This window comes from Diadema antillarum, unplaced genomic scaffold, assembly GCF_040938485.1.
Source record: "Diadema antillarum isolate AM-2024a unplaced genomic scaffold, OU_Dant_1.0 scf00000143, whole genome shotgun sequence".
Taxonomy (NCBI): Eukaryota; Metazoa; Echinodermata; class Echinoidea; order Diadematoida; family Diadematidae; genus Diadema; species Diadema antillarum.
The window spans coordinates 2,586,230-2,609,264 of NW_027271032.1; the positions used below are offsets into that span (position 1 = coordinate 2,586,230).

Below are 23,035 nucleotides of genomic sequence, written 5' to 3' on the forward strand. Positions count from 1 at the left end.
GTCATACACAAGGCTGTCTAGAATGCGTAACAGATTAACATACAGAGCAATCAAAAGTTAATGCACACATGATAACTGCAGCTATCTCTGGCAATTAAGTTGACAAAATACATGTGTATGAAATGCATAGGTGTAGTACAACAACTAAAAATGAATAGATAGCATCTAATAAAGTGAGTCAAAAATAATTTGAAAATGTCAGATAATGGTATACAAATGTATTTTGATAGCCTATGCTATGTATGTAGATATCTAACAAGGCTTTGATAAACACATGGCAGTCAAAGCACTCTAACAGATATGATCGCCTCTCTTTTGACATGCCATGGTGGCTTCATTTTTGGGGTAAGACAGTTAGGTTTTGGACAGGAAATAACTTAACTGATTATCTGACAATAAATCCACAACAGTGATTCTAAAACTTGCCACAAATGTAAACTATTAAAGACCATCACCTGTTCTGCTAATGTAACCCTGACTGAGAATCCCTGTCTCAACATTGTGCTTAGAATAAGATAATACAAGCCTACGAGTCTGTCTGCTTCATCACAGAAACTATTCGGCTTTGTTGCATATAGGAATTATATTACTGTAAAACAAGAAACACGACATGAAATTTTCGCGACATGAAACTTCGCGATTTGCCACTCGCAGGCAGTGCTTTGTGTAGACAAAGACTTTCACATGCATTTCACTTTCATGAATCTTCGCTCGTGAAATTGGTGAAAGTATCCTGTATCTGAAAAAATTCTGGTTTTACACTACACTTTCAGTTCTTGTCACTGCAGTCGAGTATACTATATGCGCCATATATTTCGCCAGTCTAAATTTTCGCGAATTGGGAATTACCAACGATTTCACGAGTGGTTAAATTCATGATCATGGAGTCCTGTACTGAACAGAGAAGTGTATATGCATACGTCACATTCACATCGGGATCAGACTCAATATTTTCGCATGTCTTTAATTTCGCAAATAGCACCTGACTCGCGAAATTCGCGAAAATAAAAACCTTGTGGAATATTTGGCATATACAGTATGTACTCTGTAAGTCTCTCCAGCAATGGTAAGCATTGGGCTACGTCCACATGTTTTCAGCGACCCTAGAGTAGATGCTCAGTGATCGTAGTTCCAGCCACAGGAAACCAAGGATGTCCTCAGAGAAGACGATGAAGTGGGCCGGTGTCCTGGTGGCATCTCGAAACCCTGGCATTGCTATGAGGCCTGTCCCAAAGTACCTTGGTGCAGAAACGTTACCATTGGCATTGGGTGAGAAATGAACAACGATAATTATGCTTTTCTCAAACTACGTACTAGCAGCTCGATTACAGGGGCGGATCCAGGAATTTTGTAAAGGGGGGCCAAACAATATTTCTGGTTCTAATTCTGGGTTTCATCTCATTTTTGTCTTTTTATTTCTTTTGTTTTAACAACAAATAAAGAGGGGGCGCTCGCCCAGTGCGCCCCCCTCTGGATCCGCCACTGCGATTAGCAACTAGTCCATTGTTTGAAATTAAGAGATTATTAAAGCAGAGGTGTGAAGATGAGCTATGACAGATTTGGTGGAAGTGTCGCTGCCCAGAAAAGCAGTAGATAAAAGCTTCAAATCCCATTGGCTTCTTTGTTTTCCCGACATGTTTGTTAAAATTACAGGTCAGCAGTTGCGATCTTACAAATACATTTGTACAATGGGAGCAACTGGTAAAAATCTGTCATAGTTCATCATTTTTTAGGTACATCGGAGGAATATAAGACTCTCAAAGGTGACAAAAAAGCTAAGTAGCTCTGTACTATTTAGGAGTTACTTTCTGTTTTCTTGCTATCTTTTAGACAAAGTCAGCCTCAGATGTTGTCACAATGGATAATAAGATTTCCTATGTCAAGATTACCATACAAGAAAGAAAATTCTTTAACATTTATCATAGATAGTGGAAAAAGACTGGAAGAGAGAGAGAGAGTAACACCCCCACCATTTTGAAGTGTACAACACATTCACAAAATCCATTACATGGCTAGAACAACCATAAACTGAAATGAGGGAATGAAACAGGATAGAAAGGAGAGATTAAGGAAGAAAGAAAAGATAATGAAAATTAGGAAAAAGAAACAAACAGGACGGGCAAAATGTGATCCAAAGTCCTACCTGTGAGTACATCTATCAAGCCGAACATCTGTCTGACGTCGCAGGGTGTCCATCCCTCTGTCATGCACCTCGACCGGCAGTCCAAAAGGCTGCCACGCCCGGGAGGTGCCCGTATCCCCTGCGGCATCAGCATCACCATCTCTGGACGAGGGCGCTGTCCGGACACTGTCAAGGTCCAGCTCTATCAGGCCTTGCAGAGTGTGCTGTTGTTCGTACGTGAGGAACATGGGTTTGTCTAGGTGGACCTCCATGGACATCTTGCTGGCTGGGACATTGGGGTCACCCTGGCAAAAAGGACAGATAGGAGACAAGAATATCAATCACACAGGTGAAGCTTTTGTAGAGATGACATCAAGAGTAAAACTCAACTCTATTATCATATTCAGGTTTGTGTGTGCGTGTGTGCGTGTGTGTGTGTGTGTGTTTTTTAATTAGAATTTATTTGAATTGGGTATATAACATATAAAGTCAATTCAAATAACAAGGCAAGTGCCAAATTGTGTCTCGCCCATTCGCGTACAAGAAATTAATATTTTTCTAACTCCCAGAAGCTCATTGACCCGCCTATGACCTTTGACCTGGTGGTGACCTTCAACTCCCCAAGTGAAATCTACCGTCCAAGTTTGGTCACAAACGGATAAAGGGATCAAAAGTTATGAGCTACAATCGAAATGCGCCCTAAAAACTGAACATTGGGCCCTAAAAGTTTGTTGACCCCTGTCTGTGACCTTTGATCTTGTGATGACCTTCACCTCCCCAAGGGACATCTATCATCCAAGTTTGGTCACTAACGGACAAAGGGATCAACAGTTATGAGCCATATTCAAAACGTGCCATAAAAACTTAACATTGGGCCCTAAAAAGTTTGTTGACCCCTATCTGTGACCTTTGACCTTGTGGTAACCTTCAACTTCCCAAGGGACATCTACCATCCAAGTTTGGGCACAAACAGACAAAGGGATCAAAAGTTATGAGCCATAATCAAAACGCGCCATAAAAACTTAACATTGGGCCCTTAAAGTTTGTTGACCCCTGTATGTGACCTTTGACCTTGTGGTAACCTTCAACTTCCCAAGGGATATCTACCATCTAAGTTTGGTCACAAACAGACAGATACATCAAAAGTTACGAGCCATAAACGAAACGCGCCCTAAAAACTTAACATTGAGCCCTAAAGTTCATTGACCTCCACCTGTGACCTTTGACCTTGAGGTGTCCTTCATGCTTGGTAAAATGTGTAACTTTGTATAACCACTCTTCCCTCCAAGTTTGATTGAAACTGAAATCCTCAGTAGAGAGTTATTCAAGTTTTTGTAGCGTTACGGACAGACGACGGACGGACAGACGCCGCAGGCGATCCCTTAGTCTCCCCACACCTCCGGTGGGCTCGACAAAAACGAATCTACATACACCAGATTGGTGAAGAGATCACATAATCAATGTTGTCTTGTCTGCCTCCCGTGAATCAACTAGACAAGAATTTGGAGAGCACAGACCTCCGCCAAGCAGCTAATTTCCACCCATACAGGCATGCTGAAAAACCGCCCAACTTCTTCATGTAGAAACCTTTTGATAACATCATCGGCTTCCAGCTACATGGTGCCTCACATGAGCAGAACACACACTTAAGAGTGTGTATGCAAACCTCAAATACACTAAATACACTAAGCTTGAACTCATAGTTCAAAGTTCATAGACCCTATCTGCCAAAAGACAAAAAAATCATTCAAAAATCCATACAAATTCCCAGATCACTACAAAAATTGAATCATCTGTTCCCTGTGCTATTACCAACTTTTCTTGCAAGTTCAATTCAAATTCATTCACCACTTTTTGTGCTATTTTGCAAACAGACAGCTAAACAAATGCCGATGAAAACATGGCCTCCTTCCTTGGCGGAGGTAACAATGTGCAAGATCCACAGGTCAGAAATATTTTTGGCTGTGCTCTCAATGAATGTGTGATTGAGTCAAATGTCTGGGACATTGAAACATTCTCTTCAGTGTCACTACACAATTATGACATGGACTTAATTTGAACACCGAGGACTCCTTTTTAGTGTACAGTAAGAACTACAGTACTCTTCCATTAGGCCCTGTCACCATTAATACCCTAGTGTAGCTGCAGCAATGTGTCTTCAGTTGTTTTACACCTTTGTTATGAGGGACATTATAGGTTAATAACCTTGTCCAAGGATGTAGTATCAGTTAGACTCAAACCCTCCATAGCTTTGTGAAGTCCACAGCACTGTCCACTAAACCATGGTTTCAACTTCCAAAGGATGATCCGCTACGTGATAAATCCAGCTTCTGGCGAAATCCTTTGACCACATTTACTCACCGTGACCTTTAACCCTTGCAGCCTGTTCTCTTCATATGTCAAGTAGATTATCTCAATACCATGTCCACCATACGTCCCCTTGAACAGACCTGGCTGGATGGGCATCACATCTATCCTATGTGGCGGATCGAGGCACTTGTATATGCATGTGCAACTGAGGACATTTACAATCAGGCAAGAAATGCAAATGATGGTACTTAAAAATGATGATGATGTTAGCTAACAACAGAAATAATAACTGATTACAATAATGATTATAATGATGACATTGACAATAATTAGTGCAACAATTCAACTGATGATAACAAAAAATAACATCCATAATATGAATACGAACAATAACAAAACGGTATCAACAATGATAGTCAGCAGAGAAGTGCACATGCACTGATTTTAATAACACAAGTACCACAGCTGTCATGATTTTTCACTTGTTGTCATGGAGATTTGAGTAAGTTTTGGCCTATTTCATTGTGTCATTGAGGAAGAAACTATGCTTTTAATTTACGTAAATTAACAGGATTTGAAACAGATGAAGTGGCAAGTCTTCCTTTACTGACCTACTAGGGGCAGTGTAAAAAAATGTGAGCAACACAGAAGCATTTTATATCCTTTTTTATTTGAACATTTCTTTTGTTTGCTTTGTTTTGTTTGTTTTTTTGGTCATTTGTTTCACTATTTTCTTTGAAATTTATTTCAGTAAATCAAAATAAGAGAATGAAGAGAGATTCTTTCTAGAGATGACTCACTCAAATTCGTTGAGTTTCATGTACTTCATGCGTAGAAGTTCCACGTGGTGGTCAAACTCATGGGAGAAGAGATCTCCCTCCTCCCTCCCTTCCTCTTCCTGGATCCAAACCCGCAGTTCATGGAGATTCTGTGGAGAAGAAGGGACAACCGATGACGCTAAAACTAAACGCTACAGAACGGGTCAAGAAAATTCTGCAATTTCATTGGTCGCGTGCCATGCATCAGATTTTGCTGGCTGCATTTTCACTATCAAATGATCATCAGGGGGGTGTTTCATCAACGTTTGTCAGCGCTGACAATTTCAGCAAAATCCTTGGTTTTGATTGGCTGAGATGCTCTGGTCACTGACTGTTACTATGGTGATTCAAGTTGTCAGCGCTGACAAACGTTGATGAAACACCCCCCTAGACCACTAGTGATAGACACTGTCAACATGTTATCACGCTCACTTGAAGCAAAGAGTTTGTGCAATTGGCAAGAGATGGCTGGTCATGCATCCAGTAATATAATAACAAGTAGCAAGAGTTTGTGCATGTAGCAAGCTTACACACACTTGGCAAGAGATAGCTAGCCATGAATTCGGTAAATTTTCATGCATCCAGTAAGTACTGACACATGGTTTACATCATTAGCAAACAGGGGGAAAAAACGCACCAAGTAAATTTGTAAAGCATCAGTAATTGTTGGAAATATGATAAAAACAATGGATTTCTGGCAAAATTACATTCGTTGTTCTATAAAGCATATGATAGACATGTCTTTTCGTGCATCATTAGGAAGATTGTGCATGTAGTAACTATGGAATCTAGTTTTAAGAGTGCACCTCATGGGTTAGAAAATTCCATAGTTACCTAATGCACACAATCTGAAATGACATTCAGACCTGTGCATCCTGTGCATACTGTTCGTATAGCAAACTGCAGCAAAGGTGGGCATTCTCTTCTGATTACAGGTAATATTAGGAGTTTTCACATCAGCCCGATAAAAATCCAAGCTCGAGATATCTTTTAATTTCCCAAGTCCGAAAATAGCGCGCTATTTCGAAACATCGGGCTGATGTGAAAACGCCTATTTAGTACTCAGTAGAGTGTTGATGCATGTAGAATGTTTTTGAATTTGCCCACAGCAACAAGTATTGTTAAACATGATTTCACATGCGCTAAATATGTGAGCATATTATTAACACATTTTTATTTTTGTGCCATTAATATTTTGCATGAATTACTCAAACATTCCAATAAAGTGGGTGCCCAACTTACTATTCTTCCCTTCCGCAATGATTTGTGGTTTTCTGGTTTGCAGCACTTGATGGTGAATTCTTTGTTGGGAGTGGTTGGACTCTGTTGGAATGAAATATGGGAAAATGGAACAACAATGCTTTAAACGGATTGTATTGATTTAAAGTGATGGCATACTTCTGGTTAAGATGGGGGATTCAGATTTTGATTTTTCGCAAGATGACTAATACCACTAATGAAATGTGAAACAGCATACGATTCCAAGAGGAATTCAGAGTTTATTTGATGAAAATAAAATCCAAAAAAAAAAAAAGGTCCTAGTAAAAGATGGGTTCCACCTTTTTATTAGGACCTCTCCATTTTAGGATATCTCAGCCATTTCAAAACCAATTTTGATCAAGTAAACTTCCAATTTGACTTTGAATTACATGCTCTTTTACATTTCATAAGTGATTTCTATATTAATATTGGAAATACAAAGCCCCATCCTAGCCAAAACTACACAATCCCTTTAATTGATTAAAAACCAACATTTGTTATAGCTTGTTTGAGAAATTTGTCAATTGGTTGTCAAACTCTCAATCTCAATATTGATCAAAAAGCGTAGCTCTGGTATAGATGAAATCTTACACAAACATAAGCACTGATTGATATATCATTATTATCATCATCAATTTGTTTGTAGAAAGTTTTATATACAATGGGTAGGCCTACATGTATATCAGGGAGGTGGCCACCTCCCTGCCTATATCCTAGTATTGAGAGCTTAAAGTTAGACCAAAACATCTGAAATTCAGTTTCTACAGCATGCACAAAGCCAATTTGAAGTCAGGCAATTGGAGAAATTTTTTGAAGCTCTATGTGTATAAATACTCAGTGCTAAAACTTATTTTTCCTAATTGAATAGTTCTTGCCTCAGGCTCTTTTCATTACAGGAGTCAAATCTTGATTTCACATTACTTTTTCAAAGCACATTAGAGTTTCCCGTGTAACAATTGGGCAGTGCGCTATATCAGTTTTAGTTTGCACAGTGACGTAACTACAAGGCCCATAACGGGAGAGACCCCAATTCCTTTCCAAAATGGCTGCCCTGTACTAAAAGGAAATCATTGCAACATGCTTCGATTATGCAGGATATGATACTCATTCAAATGAGCATCAGATTTTCTGGGTTCAAGACATTACTGTCTGCAAACTTGTCTGTACTTTTGAGTTGATTTTGTTGATTACGCTAGAAAAGTGAAAGCATGATCAATTTTCTTTATATTTTCTTTATTGTTGTCCACACATGACGTCACAAACTCAAGTAGTCTCCTTATACGGTGGTTCCAACACCAAAACTTTGAAGATTCATAACTTTTTCATTAATTGCCTGATTTTCCTAAAACTTTCACTGATGTGCTGTTGTTGCTTTCACCCAATCCACATTTAATTTCTCTTTGGGTTTTGGTTTCCTATAAGTATGAATGGCGTACAAACCTTTCCGTGAACAATAACATTCGATCTGATGACAGCAACATACTTAAGCATTTGGATATAAACATGATTTGTTTGTAATCAAACATGGATCTAGCTGGAGATACATTTCTGACTCTACAGAGTGTAAAGTGCATGATATACTCACTGGTTTGATAGCAAGTTTGTGACTCCCTTTATTGCCTTTTAAACACAGGATCTCAGCCGGACCCTCCTCACTCAAGCCGATCGTGAAGACTTTTTTGACCCCCAGTGGAAGATACACCTTTGGATCAGGCGGAACCAGGTACCTTGATGCAGTCAATATACCTGCCATAACCTGTGGAATGTACACAGAAATTCATATCAATCCTATGAAAATGTGTGTTGTTTTTTTAAACAACAACATTGCAACCCATGGTTCCTACTAGTCGCAACTGATGAACTGTCTTAAAATCTTACATTTCAATTTCTTCGTTTATTGCTCTGCGATGAACAGCATGCACAACGCATCACACAATCACAAATTGAGAGGATGACATGGCAATATTCTTTCAGTCTGCTGAACCCTAGGAGTCAATTATCCACAAACACAAGAGCCACAACAGTCATTGGAGCTTCACAGAAACAATTAAACATGGGTTATGTGATGTAAATCTATATAAATGAACTGTTGATATGATGTGAAATTGTGGTACATAATTTTATGGCTTCTGGATCAACAGAAAATACATGCACCTACTACTTTAGAAGCTTTAATTATCCACTGCTTTGGTCCTCTCAGTGCAGAGCAGAAATATGAATTTCTTGGGTTGTTTAAGAGCCATAGGGCAAAATTTATATGAGTGTCCAATTACCTGAATTTTGACAAGTCCCCCATATGGCCCCATCTGTGGTTGCCACACACCAAGTAGATGACCATAAGGATAAAGCACTGTTGTGTGAAAGAAAGGTCAGGTTATGGTTTTACACAAAAAGAGGCATTTAACTCTTAATGTGCCAGGCCCAAAACCCCTAACGTGCCAGAGGTTTTTACTTAAGGCCAGAATGTATCGAAACTGGACTGACAATGTAATTTAAAACTGCCATATCTTTCAAACTATCGACTGTTTTGAATTGAGTTCTACACAACAAATATCAAGAAATGATTGTTCTTTCGTGCCATGTAGTCAGTTTTCCGTAATATCTATCTGAACTTGAAATATTGCAGAAATGAATAATATCATCAAAAAATTATTGGAATTTTTTGTGTAGTATGAAAAGAAAGAGTCAGTCGTGGTTTTTCTTCAATAGAACGCTCCCTTGACTCTGTGAGAAAGTTTTAGAGCTACATCTCCCGTTTCAAATGATAGCAAAATTGTCTTCTAGAATTGTATGATTCCAAAGATACAAGCGGTTTATTTTGTCTTAGCAATTTCTCTTTCTGCCTCAGTAATTCATTCCCAAATCTGAGTCCTTTAGTCCCAGATCCTGTATTTGAAACTAAACTAATTGTCCCGGGCCCTGGAAAGTGTCTTTTGTCCACTTGAGAAGGAAGCACCCTCTAATCCTTCTTTTGTCTATGCGGACTACGGGCGGGCGCACTCTATTGAAATCGGCAGGCCTTTGTCAGCGAGGATTTGTGCGCGCGCAATTCCTTGGTAACGGCGGAGATCATCCGAGTACTGATTGAGTACAATACACACTAGCGGTTGCTAGGGGCAGCTTGAAGGATGAACATGACTCCTGATCGAAAGCGAAGATGCTGCCGTGATCTGACCGATAAAAGTGCACACGCCTTCCGGTTTTTATTTGTCTAACGCTGTATCAATCAAGAATGTTGATCCGATCAACCTATTGCCAGCCACTGTCCATCCGATCACAACATTACCAAAATGTTATAACAAAGTTAATTCACGGTAGTATACCACTTTTGTGTTTATTGCCAATCCAGAGAAATCAAAGTAAAGTGGGTTTGGCTAGAAAACCAGTTCAATCTCAGCACCACGAGGTCAGTCGCTCGGAGCAGCACACCACGTGCTTGTAAGCCCAGCGCTGGTGTTTGAAGCCATGTGCGTGCAACTGAAAAGCTCACCATTCATTTCATGATTCGGTAAAATAGCGCTACGTTGGGAGGAGCCCTCTCATTCTCGAAACGATCATCTCACTTTGAAATAGTAAAGTTCAATAGCGCTGTACTTGTGAACTATGCGGCCAGAGTTGTGAAGTAATTGAATCTTGCAAACGAATGAATTCAGTCAGATTTGAAATTTCCAAAAGCCCGATCAGAACAGCGAAAATAACAACGAATTGAGACAAGACACTAAAACATGACACAGATAAACAGTGAAAGGAAAGGCAGCTTTACACATATCATGATGAAGGAGCGAACAATGCAATTACATTCAACAAAATCATTACGGTACAAATAACACTTAAAAAGAATCAAAAGCCCCCTGACAGTAGGCCTGATCTGCATAGCAAAATTGGTGACAAGAAGACAAAACTGTAGGTGCCGACAAGTATAAAATCACGTTTTACATTGCTGGTATGCTTTTTCAATGTTTGCTGTCTTTGATTGTCTTTAGTCTCATTCGCCGTGAAACATTTGATTATCTGAATATGACATTATTCAACGGCACATTCCATACTTTCACATGGCGTCAGAATTCTCTATAGCGCCTGCCAATATAGGTTTCATACCGAGCGATTTGTAACCATCAGAATTATTTTGAACGTTCATGGAAATCATAACATCGATCACTCTACTGTTGAAGTTCCTTCATTGGTTTATAATAGCCGATGGATGTTAGTTCCGTACTTGAATTCGTACCTTCATTGCGTTGTGACACAGTTTTCATGAAGCAGCATCATCCGACATTTCTTTCTTTCTTTTTTTGTGTGATCTCCAACACTGTTTTACTCCAAGGACTGAACAGCGGGATCTGAGTTTGAAGTTTTCAAAATCTGCATGCTAACAAATAGTTTGATGTTACTTTGCATCCTCTCTCTCTCTCTCTCTCTCCCTCTCTCTCTTATCTAAAGTCCTACGTAATAATAACTTTGATGGATTTGCTTGAGTTTGAACATTTTCCTCTTCACCTGCGACTCGGGGAAAATAACACGTTTCTATAAGAGGTAGGATAAACGATAAGCAAAGCTCAACAAATAACATAAATGCGTAAATATACTTTAATTCTGTGTCTCACTGAGCGATGAATATTTGGAAACCTATCAAATTATAGGTTTCGAGCTTCCTAAACAGTTGAAATCAAAATCAAACAAGAAAACCCGTTTGCGAATTTGATATTGGCTGTCTACGAATTACTGATCGAATTCTGTTCTACTTTATCGAGACTGTGCTGTAGGGATTGTGTCTGCATCATTGCTTGGCGATAAACGATACAGCTTCGATTTTTGTTATCATGAAATGATAAATAATTATTGATCATTTTGCGTGGTTGAGTAAACAATTTCTATAATACACCAATCGACTGTCGATGGTTCTTTTTTGTTTGTTTTGATTTTGTTTTTGTTTTTGGCCAAAAGAAATAAGATAAATATTCTTGACGTTCGCAACGATTCTGGTCGCTAATTCGAGAGTACGTAGTTAGAGACATTTACTGTTCCCATAGCCAATGTTATTTACACGCTATTTATAGCCGGAAAGCTACAAGAACCAAAACATCCTCCAAAATACGGCAGGACAATGACAAATTTTACGGATACGGAGATACGCTCAATGCGTGAAAACTAGTTTTCTTCAAAATGTATAGAGAAAAGAAGAAGCAACATAATAAGAGAGAAGGCATGCCGAAAGAGGTACAGTATGAAGACCAATTGAAGAGAAACCCTCAAAGAAAAAAAAAATGCAACCGTGGACGCAAGCACAAAAACAAAAACCAGTACATGGAAAACAACATAGTTTGACTGATTTTCACGTGCACATCGTCACATACATATAGAAAATCAGGCTCTATAATGTACTTTCATATCGGTGGAGTAAAACCAATACAGCCAGTTTGCGCTAAAATTACAGTTCCAGTCACTTTCGTAAGTTTGAGAAAAAAAAAATCGGTTTTGGGTCAAAACCAGTGTTGATTAGTATTTGTACTATTTGCATGTCGTCGCTCAAAACAACAGCTCTATTCGCTCTTTGCGAACGCTGCCTACAATTTTTAAACTGAACTAAGCAAAATAATGTTCATCTTTTGCGATCTATATTTTGTCTGAAATTCCGAAACACTAGATTTCTACTTTGAATTTCATTTCGCTTCGAACTAGGAGAAAGTAATCACGCCAAAACAAACTACGAAGTACGTGTGGTACCAAGCGGCATAGTTTACAGGTCTACTTTCCGTTCACTGCACACGTGCATAAGACAAGAACAAAAGCGTCTTCTTCTTTTGTATGCTAGCGTGGGGACGATTAGTGAAGTTCACCAAAATAAAAGGATGAAAGACTTGACCGACGAACGCAAGCTTACCGTCTTTGAGGGACAAAATCAAAGCAGCTTCCCGCCGGACAGCATCCAAGCGGAACAATACAACTGGAACCGCATAGGCAATACACTCAGATTAAATAGCATACACACGCGTGGTTTACCAATGAGACTTTTGATCTATACACATCTCGCAGAGGGTGCGCTCGCTGCGGATTTTCCCGACGCGAAAAAAATACATCTAGCCGAAAAATCATGTATTTACTCAAAATTTTCCAATGTAAGCATACTCATATTTTTGGTGAAAACGATGGCTATGCTAGTCAGCTACCAGTAAATATCATTGTCAGTTTCTTGGTGTAACACATTATGGTACCATAAGAACTTAAATAATCAATGTTTTTCGCGCTCTTCTTTGTCGCCGATCGGCGACCATGGCACGTCAGCACTAAGGTCGCCGTTCGGCGACCATGGCACGTTAAGAGTTAAGACTTTGGTAGAGTACCACAGCACTGCTTCACAATGCTCACTTCTGGCCAGAAGATGAGCATGATAGGCCTGCTTTGTTTTTAAGTTTGCCTTCATTTGCACAAGCTCCATTTACACATACATGTACTGCTACCTGGGGGGCATTTCATAAAGTGTTTTGTCAGATATTTTTTCTGACAAACTGTTATAAGCTATTGAAATCCTTGCATCTGACTGGCTGAGAGCAAATTTGTCTGACAAGTTTGTCAGACAAAACGCTTCATGAAATGCCACCCCCCTCCCCCGTACGGGTTTCCTCCCTCCCCCTCCCCCCTCCCTCCCTGACTAGTTAGATCAAATGTTTATACTCACCCAATGCACAAATAATTGTCTAACACAGTGATTTTTTCTAGAAGTACAGTTGTCACCTAATCATGATTGCAGTAATGATGATATTACCACTGATAATGATACCAACAGCAACAGTAACGATAATGATTATGATGGTGATGATAATAACAATAAATATATCAACCAATGATGATTTTAACCAAACAACACTCTGAGAGCACAGACCTCTACCAAACAGGTCATTTCCACCCATACACGCATGCTGAAAATTGCCCAATTTCCCCACTGCCACTTCACATGTGCAAAATACTGAGATAACGATCACGATCCATATCTCAAGATCTGTATAAGTGTGAGTCCCACTAATGATACAAAAGCCTTGTGTTTACCTCATCAGCTTCCAGCATGCTGCGCGCATGTGCAGCGCCTCGCGCAGACCATGCGCTTTAGTGCACGTATGCAAACCTCAAATACGCGCAGCTTGAACTCCTAAGTTCATTGAACCTATTGGCAAAAAGATGAAAAATCCTTCAAAAATTCATAAAATTCGTCGATCACTACCAAAATTTAATCATCTCTCTTTCCTGTAAGTTTCATCGAAATCCGTACACAAGTTTTTGAGTTACTTCACATACAGACAAACAAACGAACAAACCAACGCTGAGAAAAATACCTATGTACAGATTTTGGCAATCACCAACTGCATATAAATTGTCTGAAATAGGGCCGAGTTGTCCATGACACCAAGTTAACCTGGATCCTTCTGATATAAAAGTCGGTATACCGACTTTTATTTTTTATTTCAAAATACTCCGAAACAGCTCACCATCCCGGCAAATTGCGTCAGCCAGGTAAGTTTCTTGGTAGACTCTTTCGATATATTGCAAGCAAATATGAAATGGTGCAAGAAGGGTTCTCAAACCCTTACCAGAACTATGTTTTCACTTGCAGTCATGGATAATGTACTTCAATTGCAAATATTCAAGCAGACACATAGTGGATATAATAAAACAAACAAAAACAAACAATGCAGCTTTCATGTATGAAGAGAATTAATGATATTGATGCAATCTTCTGGCAGACTTCAAGTGTCACAATGATGTTTTCACAATACTTACTGAGGCAAATATGTGTGTTGTAAAACTTTCCTAACCAGACCAGATTGCAACAAGGTACTAGTAAGCTGTTACATAAGTGCCAGCACTTTGTGCAGAGGCTATCAAGTGACCAACAATCCTTCACAAAACAAACTTGTAACAATCTTGTGTCACGCAGAAATAAAATCAGCTGAGAATTACTGGTGGTATGTAATCTCACACACAGAAGGTCAGAAGTCACGGTTCTTCTAAAACTGATGTTACCAATCACATGACTTAATACAGTGTACTCAGTATATGCTATACTTTCAGTGATGTCCGAGTATAAGATTCAAGGAGAGATGTTTTTGAAAGAAGCAATGATATGAATATATTCTCATACACAATTCTTACTGCACTTCATGGCTTAGAGTCCTTTAATTCCTTTCTTTGAGTGGCATAGACAATGTCATCATAGTCTCCAATCACAGGTGAAGATTCCAATCATGGTAATGCTGTGATACCCTATAAAGAATAATCTCAACAGGAGCTCCTCTAGGTAGTTGGTAGTCACAGCTGGTGGCAACAGATAGTGGTATAGGGGGAATTACATTTGCATGGGCCTGTTTCATATACAGTAGATTGAGCATAAGTAGCGATCAATCGCAAATTGCGTTTCATAAACAACCTTGCGATTGGATTGCAAGTAATGTTCAATCTATTAAAAGTTATACCTGAATTTTTCTTGAAATCAAGCATAAGTGTCTTCATGAAACAGGATTTATGCTCAATTCACCTAGTTACGCTCAATAAATTGTGCGTAAGATTGATCACAACTCTTAATGAAACAGGCACCTGGAGTGGTAAGTTTGCATCAGAGCTATGTGGAGTAGTTTTGACAAGAGCAGTTTAACATTCTCTTCAACAACACAAGGGAAAATGGTGGCAAGACAACAGCAGAATTGGGAGAGCACGAATGAGAGAAAAGAAACTATAAGCCCGACTTTGTTCTTCCTACAAAAGAATGTCTGCTGTATGAATATGTATAAATATGTATGAACATGCATGAATATGTATGAATATGCATGAGCTGAAGCAGCTACTTTGTGTGACCGCACAAACAGCAGCATGCATGCAATAAAGAATTAGAGGCTCATTAGTCAGGTGCTTAGACAAGGAAGACATTTTATTGCTAGTGTCTCTACTGTGTCAACCTAGTTTGGTTTTATTGTGCCCAACTCTCCAACACAAAAGTCAAAACGGCAAACTTTTTCTTTCCATGACATGGTACTCGGGGTGGGAGCTACAACTTGACATTTCATCATATTGCATAGAGAAATATTGTGCCTGAATGTATGTGCAAAATGTCTCTTGGGGTCATCTAGGGTTTTAGATGACGTCTGGTTTTATATCAGGGAGATGGTCATGTTTTCATTACCATTTGTTTGTCCTTGTGCAAAATAACTCAAAAAATTGGGAACAGATTTGGATGAAACTTGCAGCAAAGACTGAGAATGACACAAGGAACAGATGATTAAATTTTGGGAGTGATCCGAGAACTTTTATGGATTTTATGAAGGATTTTCGATATTTTGGCAGGTAGGGTCAATGAACTTGGGAGTTCAAGCTGCGCATTTTTTAGGTTTTCATGCGTGCACTAAAGTGCGTGCCATGATCTAGTTTCTGCTAGGGCGAGGCGCGCCGCGCAGCTGAGGGTTGATGATGAAACAAAAGGCTTCTGTATTGGGAATTCAGGCCATTTTCAGCATGCATACGTACGGGCGGAAATCAGATCTTTATGGAAGAACAAGAATCCCAAGATCACTGGTAGAAATAAGCTGCTTGGCAGAGGTCTACACTCTCAGAGTGCTTCTCTAGTTTTTTAATGTTTAATAGTGCAGTCAATGAGCTGTACTTACAGAGTTTAAGTAAGTGGGCAGACACAGACACAAATATTATCAATTTTCAGTACTTATTCTTACTTTCAGCATATTATCACTTTTTGGCATGACACTTAGTGTATTGCCAAGTTTGACCATGTGCTCTCAAAAGTATTAGCATGTTGCTGCAAAGTGATACAAGTCAAAAGTCCCACATGTCACTCCGAGTCCTACTATTTCTCAGCACATAAGAGTATAGCATGAAAGGTTATGAAAATTTAATACCGGTAGGCCTACCTTTGGTATAGAAATCCCTGCAAGACTCAATATTGGCTCCTTCTATCTCATCTGGGCCAACATCATACTCTAGGATGAAATCAGGACAGAAAATGATCAGTTATATAAATCAAATCTCTTCATATTTAACGGTCCGCAATTGAGATACAACAAAAATCATCTTTATCACAGATCAGTCTCTGACTCGTATAGTAAGAGAAATAGGGCAGATGTTATCAGCATATTTTGATAGAAAAAAAAAACGACATCAGGCTTCTAGAATTCAGTGGAATGTGTGGACTTTATTCATTGTGCCGAATGGAAGATACTTTGTTAACTATGCATGAAACTTTTGGTCTCAATCTTTCTCAATGATCACTGTATACGCCATATATTTTCTGAGGCTTCTATTTCTGTGAAATTCTCAAGTCAAGTTCTATTCACAAATTTAACAACATGCAAAATCATTAACTCTGATCTCAACACGAATGTGACATATCTCCATTCATATACTGTAATCCATGATCTTGACTCGTAAAACTGTTGGGAAGTTCTGATTCACGAAAAATTAGACTCTCTAAATACTGTAAAACGAGGAATGTTCGCGAATTTCGCGAGTGGCAACATTCGCGAAATTAAAATGCACGCGAAAGTTCTTGCCTACACAATAGGCATTAGATGCCAGCGGCAAGTTGCAAAAAATTCATGTTGCAAGAAAGGCCGCCGGCTCCAATTCGCAAAATTTTCGTGCCGCGAATACATTATGTTTAACAGTATATGGTGGATACAGCATTAACATCCTCACCTTCTATACATCTAAAGAGCCAGATGGAGTCAACCAGTGATGTTTCTCTGAATTTCTTACAAGTCATCGCGATGCTGGCCAAGTCTTTCCCTGGTAGCTTTTTGAAAATGCCAATGAGAAGTTCTGGTGGCAAAGTGTGCATATCCATCTTTATTGGACTGTCTGTTGGCAATGGTCACCTGTGAGAACAAAAAGTGAACATATCGTTGGTTTAAAAAGAGAAGGTTGTTAACACTGGCTTGAGTGGCAACTAGGGAAATCTTTACCACCAAGTATAGCACCTCTTCCCAGAGATTTTCAAGAAGGGGGTGCAACAAATTAGACTTTGTAAAGCATCTCCTGCCTTCTTTTAGCAGCACATAAAATTTGTAGTGATCTTTTTACTTGCACTTTTCATCTGGGCATTTGACAAGCACAAGTAATGACAATACACCAATGGTGGTCAGTACTCGGCTGGAAAAAGAAAAACTGCCCCTGGAGTCCGGACTATAATTATTATCACTGTCTGAAGTGTAAGCCCTGCTCAGGCAGTCAAGTCTCAGGCAGTCAAGCATGCTTTAATTGGATGGGGAGTATTTCGAAAAAGAAGAGGAGGAAGAGGAGAGAATGGCGCAAATGGCGGATTGGACGCAGAGTGACCAGAGAAAAAAAAGGGATCGTGCTTGAAGCGGCCTAAAATTATGCTAAATTTCAATGAAATTATGTCACATCATGTCAACCAATTACATGCCTAATCAGCTGACAACTGACAAGCGGAAAAAAAAGAAAAAAAAGAAGGTCCTCAATTTTTTGTTGGACTACGAATTATGCTGCCCCGCCAATGCGGCTGACAAGCAGAACAAAAAAAAAAAAAAAAAAAAAAACACACACATGAAAATACATTGTGGTGCCAAATCACATTATGGTGCCCAATACAACCTGTGGTGCCCAATCAGCTTATCAGCCGGAAAGCAAAAAAACAGACAAAAATGAAACAAACAAAAAAAAGTCCTCACATTTTTGGGCTTACGAATTTGTGCACAATCAGCTGACAAGCATAGTAAACAACAAATCCTATGCTCTAAACTGAACTGTACAGACTGCAAAACAGCAAAACAAAACACAAAAACACAAAAAACAGGTCTTCACATTCACAACTTAGGCAAGACTTCCGCATATAGTATGTACCCCCACTAGATGTATTAATTCTATTATGTAGAAATAACATGATTAAATTTAGGTAGCTTTGGGATTAGGGTTAGAGTTTACTCAGCTTAGGATTAGGGTCAGGATTAGCATTGTTGACACATCAACTGACAAAGTAACAAAGAAACAAAAAAGGGTAAAATTTACCACAGTACACAAAACTCCATATTTCCTTTCTGTAGCAATTAAATGCTAGAATTATGCACTTGCCAATTGTAGTCCCGGCCCCTGGGTACCCGGGGATGGCCGGGACTTGCAACCAAGTTGGGCTAGGATTTCAGCATTTTTTTTTCGCCCAGGTGGGTCGGGAATAGACTGGGCTTTGTCGGGGGAAATCCACTCAATTTGCCCCGGTGGGTCGGGGATATACCGGGGTGTTGTCGGGGGAAATTCAATTATTTTGCCCCGGTGGGTCGGGACTGGACCGGGACTTGTCAGGGGAGATTCACTTATTTTGCCCAGGTGGGTGGGGAATAAACCGGGGCTTGTCGGGGGAAATTCGCTCCAACCAAATGGCAGGCATTATTTATGTCTGCTAATCGTTAGTGGAAAGTCGTCGGTGAACGCGATATCTAGTGGCAACATTTTCGCAAACAATTGTTGATATTCCACGCATATTTTGCGCATTGTTCACGTAAGAATTACGCAAACTACGCAAAAATTATGTAAAACAGTGCAATACTGCGTATACTTTATGCAAAGCCGAATTTTGAGCTGCTCAAAACCCGGAATAATCGCGTAAAGCGCCGATCCGGTGCACATCAGCTGACTAACTACGAAGGTTCCACGTCAGACAAATTATCTCATGAAAGGCGCAAATCGCGCATGTATCGCGTAAAAGGCTCGAATTTCTCACGTGATTCATGCGTTCACGCGACTTTTGGGCAATGTGACAGGGCCTCAAAAACTCAAAACTCGGCCTCAGCTCAAAACTCAAACCTCGGCTTCGCGTAAAAGTTTACACAGTATTGCGCTGTTTACGTAATTTTTGCGTAGTTTGCATTGTTCTTACGCGAACAATGCACGAAATATGCATGGAATATCGGTGATCGTTTGCGAAAATGTTGTCGCTATCAAGTTCATAATGTGCGAATCATGCGTGATTCATACGCAATTCATTAGTGATAAAGCACAGATTATGCGTGATTTTCCGTGGACTTCAGTCGTCGCGCACAACCACGAATTCGCCCTATTTGGGGCCTTTGAGTGCCTATGCGCTGAAAGTGTATGGTTTAGTGATTTTTTAGTGATATTTCCGTAGTTCTTGCGCAAATTCATCGGTAATTTTCGTGCGTTTATGCGACTTTTGGGCAGTGTGACCGGGCCTTGAGGGTCGGGACTTGGTCGGGGATTTCTATGCAAATATGCCCGGCCTGCCAGAAACTTAGCGGGGGATTTCCGTGAAAATTTTGCCCGACCTGTCGGAGACTTGGCCAGGACTTGGCCAGGTGGTGTAACATCCGAAAATTGCAAGTGCAGTGGGATGCAAGTCCCGGCCATTCCCGGGTACCCAGGGGCCGGGACTACAATTGACAATGTGCATTGACAAGGTGCAGGCATCCGGCAGACTTAAAAGCGAGCAGCTGCTGCACCAAGGAAACCGGACACGAAGGCCGGACGGAGGGACACCGTGGTCCGTGTCCCCGACCTGAGCTGGGTCACCGCAGTGTAACTAACTGATTCTACCACATAGTCTAGAGGTCGACTTCTTCTTCTTCTTCTGATTAAGTCTGCCTCCTTCAATAGGCTGAAGCTTCTTGCAGACTGTGCTATTTACATTATAATACAATTTATTTACAGACATTTACAAGCACATAATAACTTTGCAGAAAATGACTAGCTGGCCACTGTGATCAACCGTAGTGCTACTGTACTGTTAGTGTTACTAGAACTCTAGTTACCAGTACTAGCTAGTCGGTTACAATTTCAGAATGATCCCGCAGATGGCACTGAAACAACTTCCGACGACAGGAAATTCCAGCTCCTTACAGTTCTTGACTAAGTATTGCCAGAGAGAAGTAGTAACTTAGGGGTACTTGTTCGGCTAATTTCTAATTCATATTATTCTTATTCCATCAACACACGAGACTTATCAAAACTTACTTGGTGATACAGAAGTTACGGCCCCGTTGCTTTTCGTCACAGCCCGATTGCAGAGGAGGTCAATATACCATACAGAAAGTGCATCAAGCACACATCTATTATGAGTGATGACACTGTACTTGTCTAGCAGATGCCCGCACTGTAGTGCCATGTGTGCAGCGCGCGGAGCTAGCATGAAGAGTTTACATACAAGGCGAGACGATTTCTGCGGCGTACACGTTCTTGCATTCATGCACCAAGCAGGTGCAGAGTGCATACCAATCTGTATCGTAGCGTCAAAGAGATTTTGCGTAGCGTACATACATTTTTACGTAGAGACTATTGTAAACATGCGTGTTTCCCGCAGGCGCGGCCAGCACGTGCACGCCCCCTGGTACGAGCGTAAACTTCTCGGTTGCGTAATAGCAGGTGCGTGAGTACGAGTACGTCCATGGACCTGTTAGGTCTATGTGTATGTTCCCGATCTCGGTACACGTCATGCTCACTTTCGGGTAGCTGGTTAAATGCAAACATGATACACTCCTCTCAAGAAAGGTATGAAATTCTGCAAACTACACAGTTGTATCACAATCTCCCTCACTTCATTTCATGCAAACTATAATATATAACACATCATTCGCAACCTCATTTATAATATCGCGAGGCAAGTGTGTCACCTCGATCGGCACATTACCATTTTATTTGACATCAATAGGGCCTATAAGATAGATGTGTTTAAAGGGGTCCCATAAAACTCTAATCGTCGGTCTTTTGTTGCATGCAACGACTCTTGACATGATTATCCTCCAACGGACATATTAGTAATCATAACGCAAGGTATTCGAAACTGTTTATACAGAAACGTCATGATACTTAAACTCTTTGATGCAAATTTAACATCATCATCTATATTGGAGTCCTCCAAAATAAGGCGCTGTTCTTGGGTCATCCGTTTTTCCTGCATTACATAAACGACCTATTATAGCGTTATACCAATCAGAGGAATCAATTCTGATATTCGGTTCTTTGCTGATCCGTCAACAGTGTCAGATCAAGTGTGATGCCATATCCATTCCTCGTTATATATTCATGACTATAATTTCAGATGATTTGATCATCAAATGAAAAAAAAATCAAGAATTTGTTTTAGGGGCTATCGTTATTGGTTTTTGCCATTCAAGATCAGTGAAGGATCCATTGAGGGGCGCATGCCCTCTCCCCCCTCCCCTTTCATTTTTGGTTAAAACAAAAGAAGAAAAAAGGAAAGAATGGGGTGCGCCCCTTTAATTTCGTCTAAGCGTTAATTACGGAATTCCTGGATCCACCCCTGAAGTTGAATAGCCAACCTATATCGTCTTGATATAACATCACATTTTGAAATCATTCCTCAAGATTAAACACCCCCCAAGAAATAATTCCTGTATAAGCATTATACAGCTAAATCCTTTCAGACTGCATGCCAGCTGCAGCAATCACCCGAGGAGCTTTTGTATTTTTTTTAATTGGAAATTCAACGATCTGGTGCATATTTCGGGGACTGGACATCTGGAAAATTTTCAGTAAAAAAAAAGTACAACAATAATTTGATGTTGGTCATTGATTATTTAAATTGAACAAAATGATAAATTCTTTAATTATGTGATTTCCTGTACTAATCAAATTATTTCAAAATATTAGCACCGTCGATGAAGGGCAATACGCCTACATTGATTTGCGTCGATGGAGGACAATTTGTTAATCAGTTGCGAAGAACAATTTGTTAATCAGTTGCGAAGAACGAATCGACGAATTCCAAGAATTCAATAATTTTGGCAAATAGAGGGCGCAGTGTATACCCGCTGCGTGTGATGCTTGATGAGAACCAGCATTGGCTGTCGGACGGAAGCTCGATATACTAGTGCTCCCGTGTATATTGTAAACACCTGCAGTAATCAGGAGATTCGCGGTTCTGGTCCAAGTAACAACCCTAGTGAATTATAGGTAAACAATCTGAATACTTAACGTCCATGAATTGCAATTCAGTCTTGGTCAATTGCAATAAAATCAGAGACTTCAGTAATTTGACTGGAAGTTAAAATTAGTTAATTGCTGTCTGCAGAAGGAAAATGGAGAAAAACAAAATATCAATTATTAGGCCTATATCTATAACCCCAAGTATATAAACAAAATAAACAAATGAATGAATAGAACCCTAATGGCATTTCCACCAATAGTTTAATATGAAGTGAAATCAAAGCCAGAGCTGACTGGTGCATGCTATGTTGATTCATGTCCTATATACTGGAAAAAAAAAGTGACCCGGAATGGGCATGGATATAGTGGCAAATGTATAGTGAGTGTCGTTTTGAATAGCAGACCTAAGGGCCTTCTTTAGTATTTTAACAATACAAGATCAGCGAAGGTATATGCAGGAAGCGAATTGGGACCTACATATCTCAGAGATCCCATAAGATTATTCTCAACATAATTATATAGTAAATTATTGTTGTGTCTGTAAAGGCCCTATATTCCGCACCTGTCGCACTAAATTTGGCGGGGGGGGGGGGGCTGATATCTTCACTGCCCC

The 23,035-nt window shown here is 39.9% G+C and overlaps 1 protein-coding gene across 1 annotated transcript; it reads right to left on the reverse strand.

The window, feature by feature from the left end:
• Positions 1-985: 985 nt before the first annotated feature.
• LOC139721430 (F-box only protein 31-like) lies at positions 986-20,540 on the reverse strand. Its single transcript, XM_071632745.1, has 10 exons — positions 20,491-20,540; positions 17,203-17,381; positions 16,419-16,487; positions 8,784-8,860; positions 8,096-8,266; positions 6,493-6,573; positions 5,233-5,360; positions 4,484-4,637; positions 2,144-2,427; positions 986-1,238 (listed from the first exon to the last, which is right to left on the reverse strand). The coding sequence occupies exons 2-10, from the start codon at positions 17,348-17,350 to the stop codon at positions 1,079-1,081; spliced, it is 1,272 nt and encodes a 423-aa protein (XP_071488846.1). The 5' UTR covers positions 17,351-17,381; positions 20,491-20,540; the 3' UTR covers positions 986-1,078.
• Between the last annotated feature and the right edge of the window lie 2,495 nt (positions 20,541-23,035).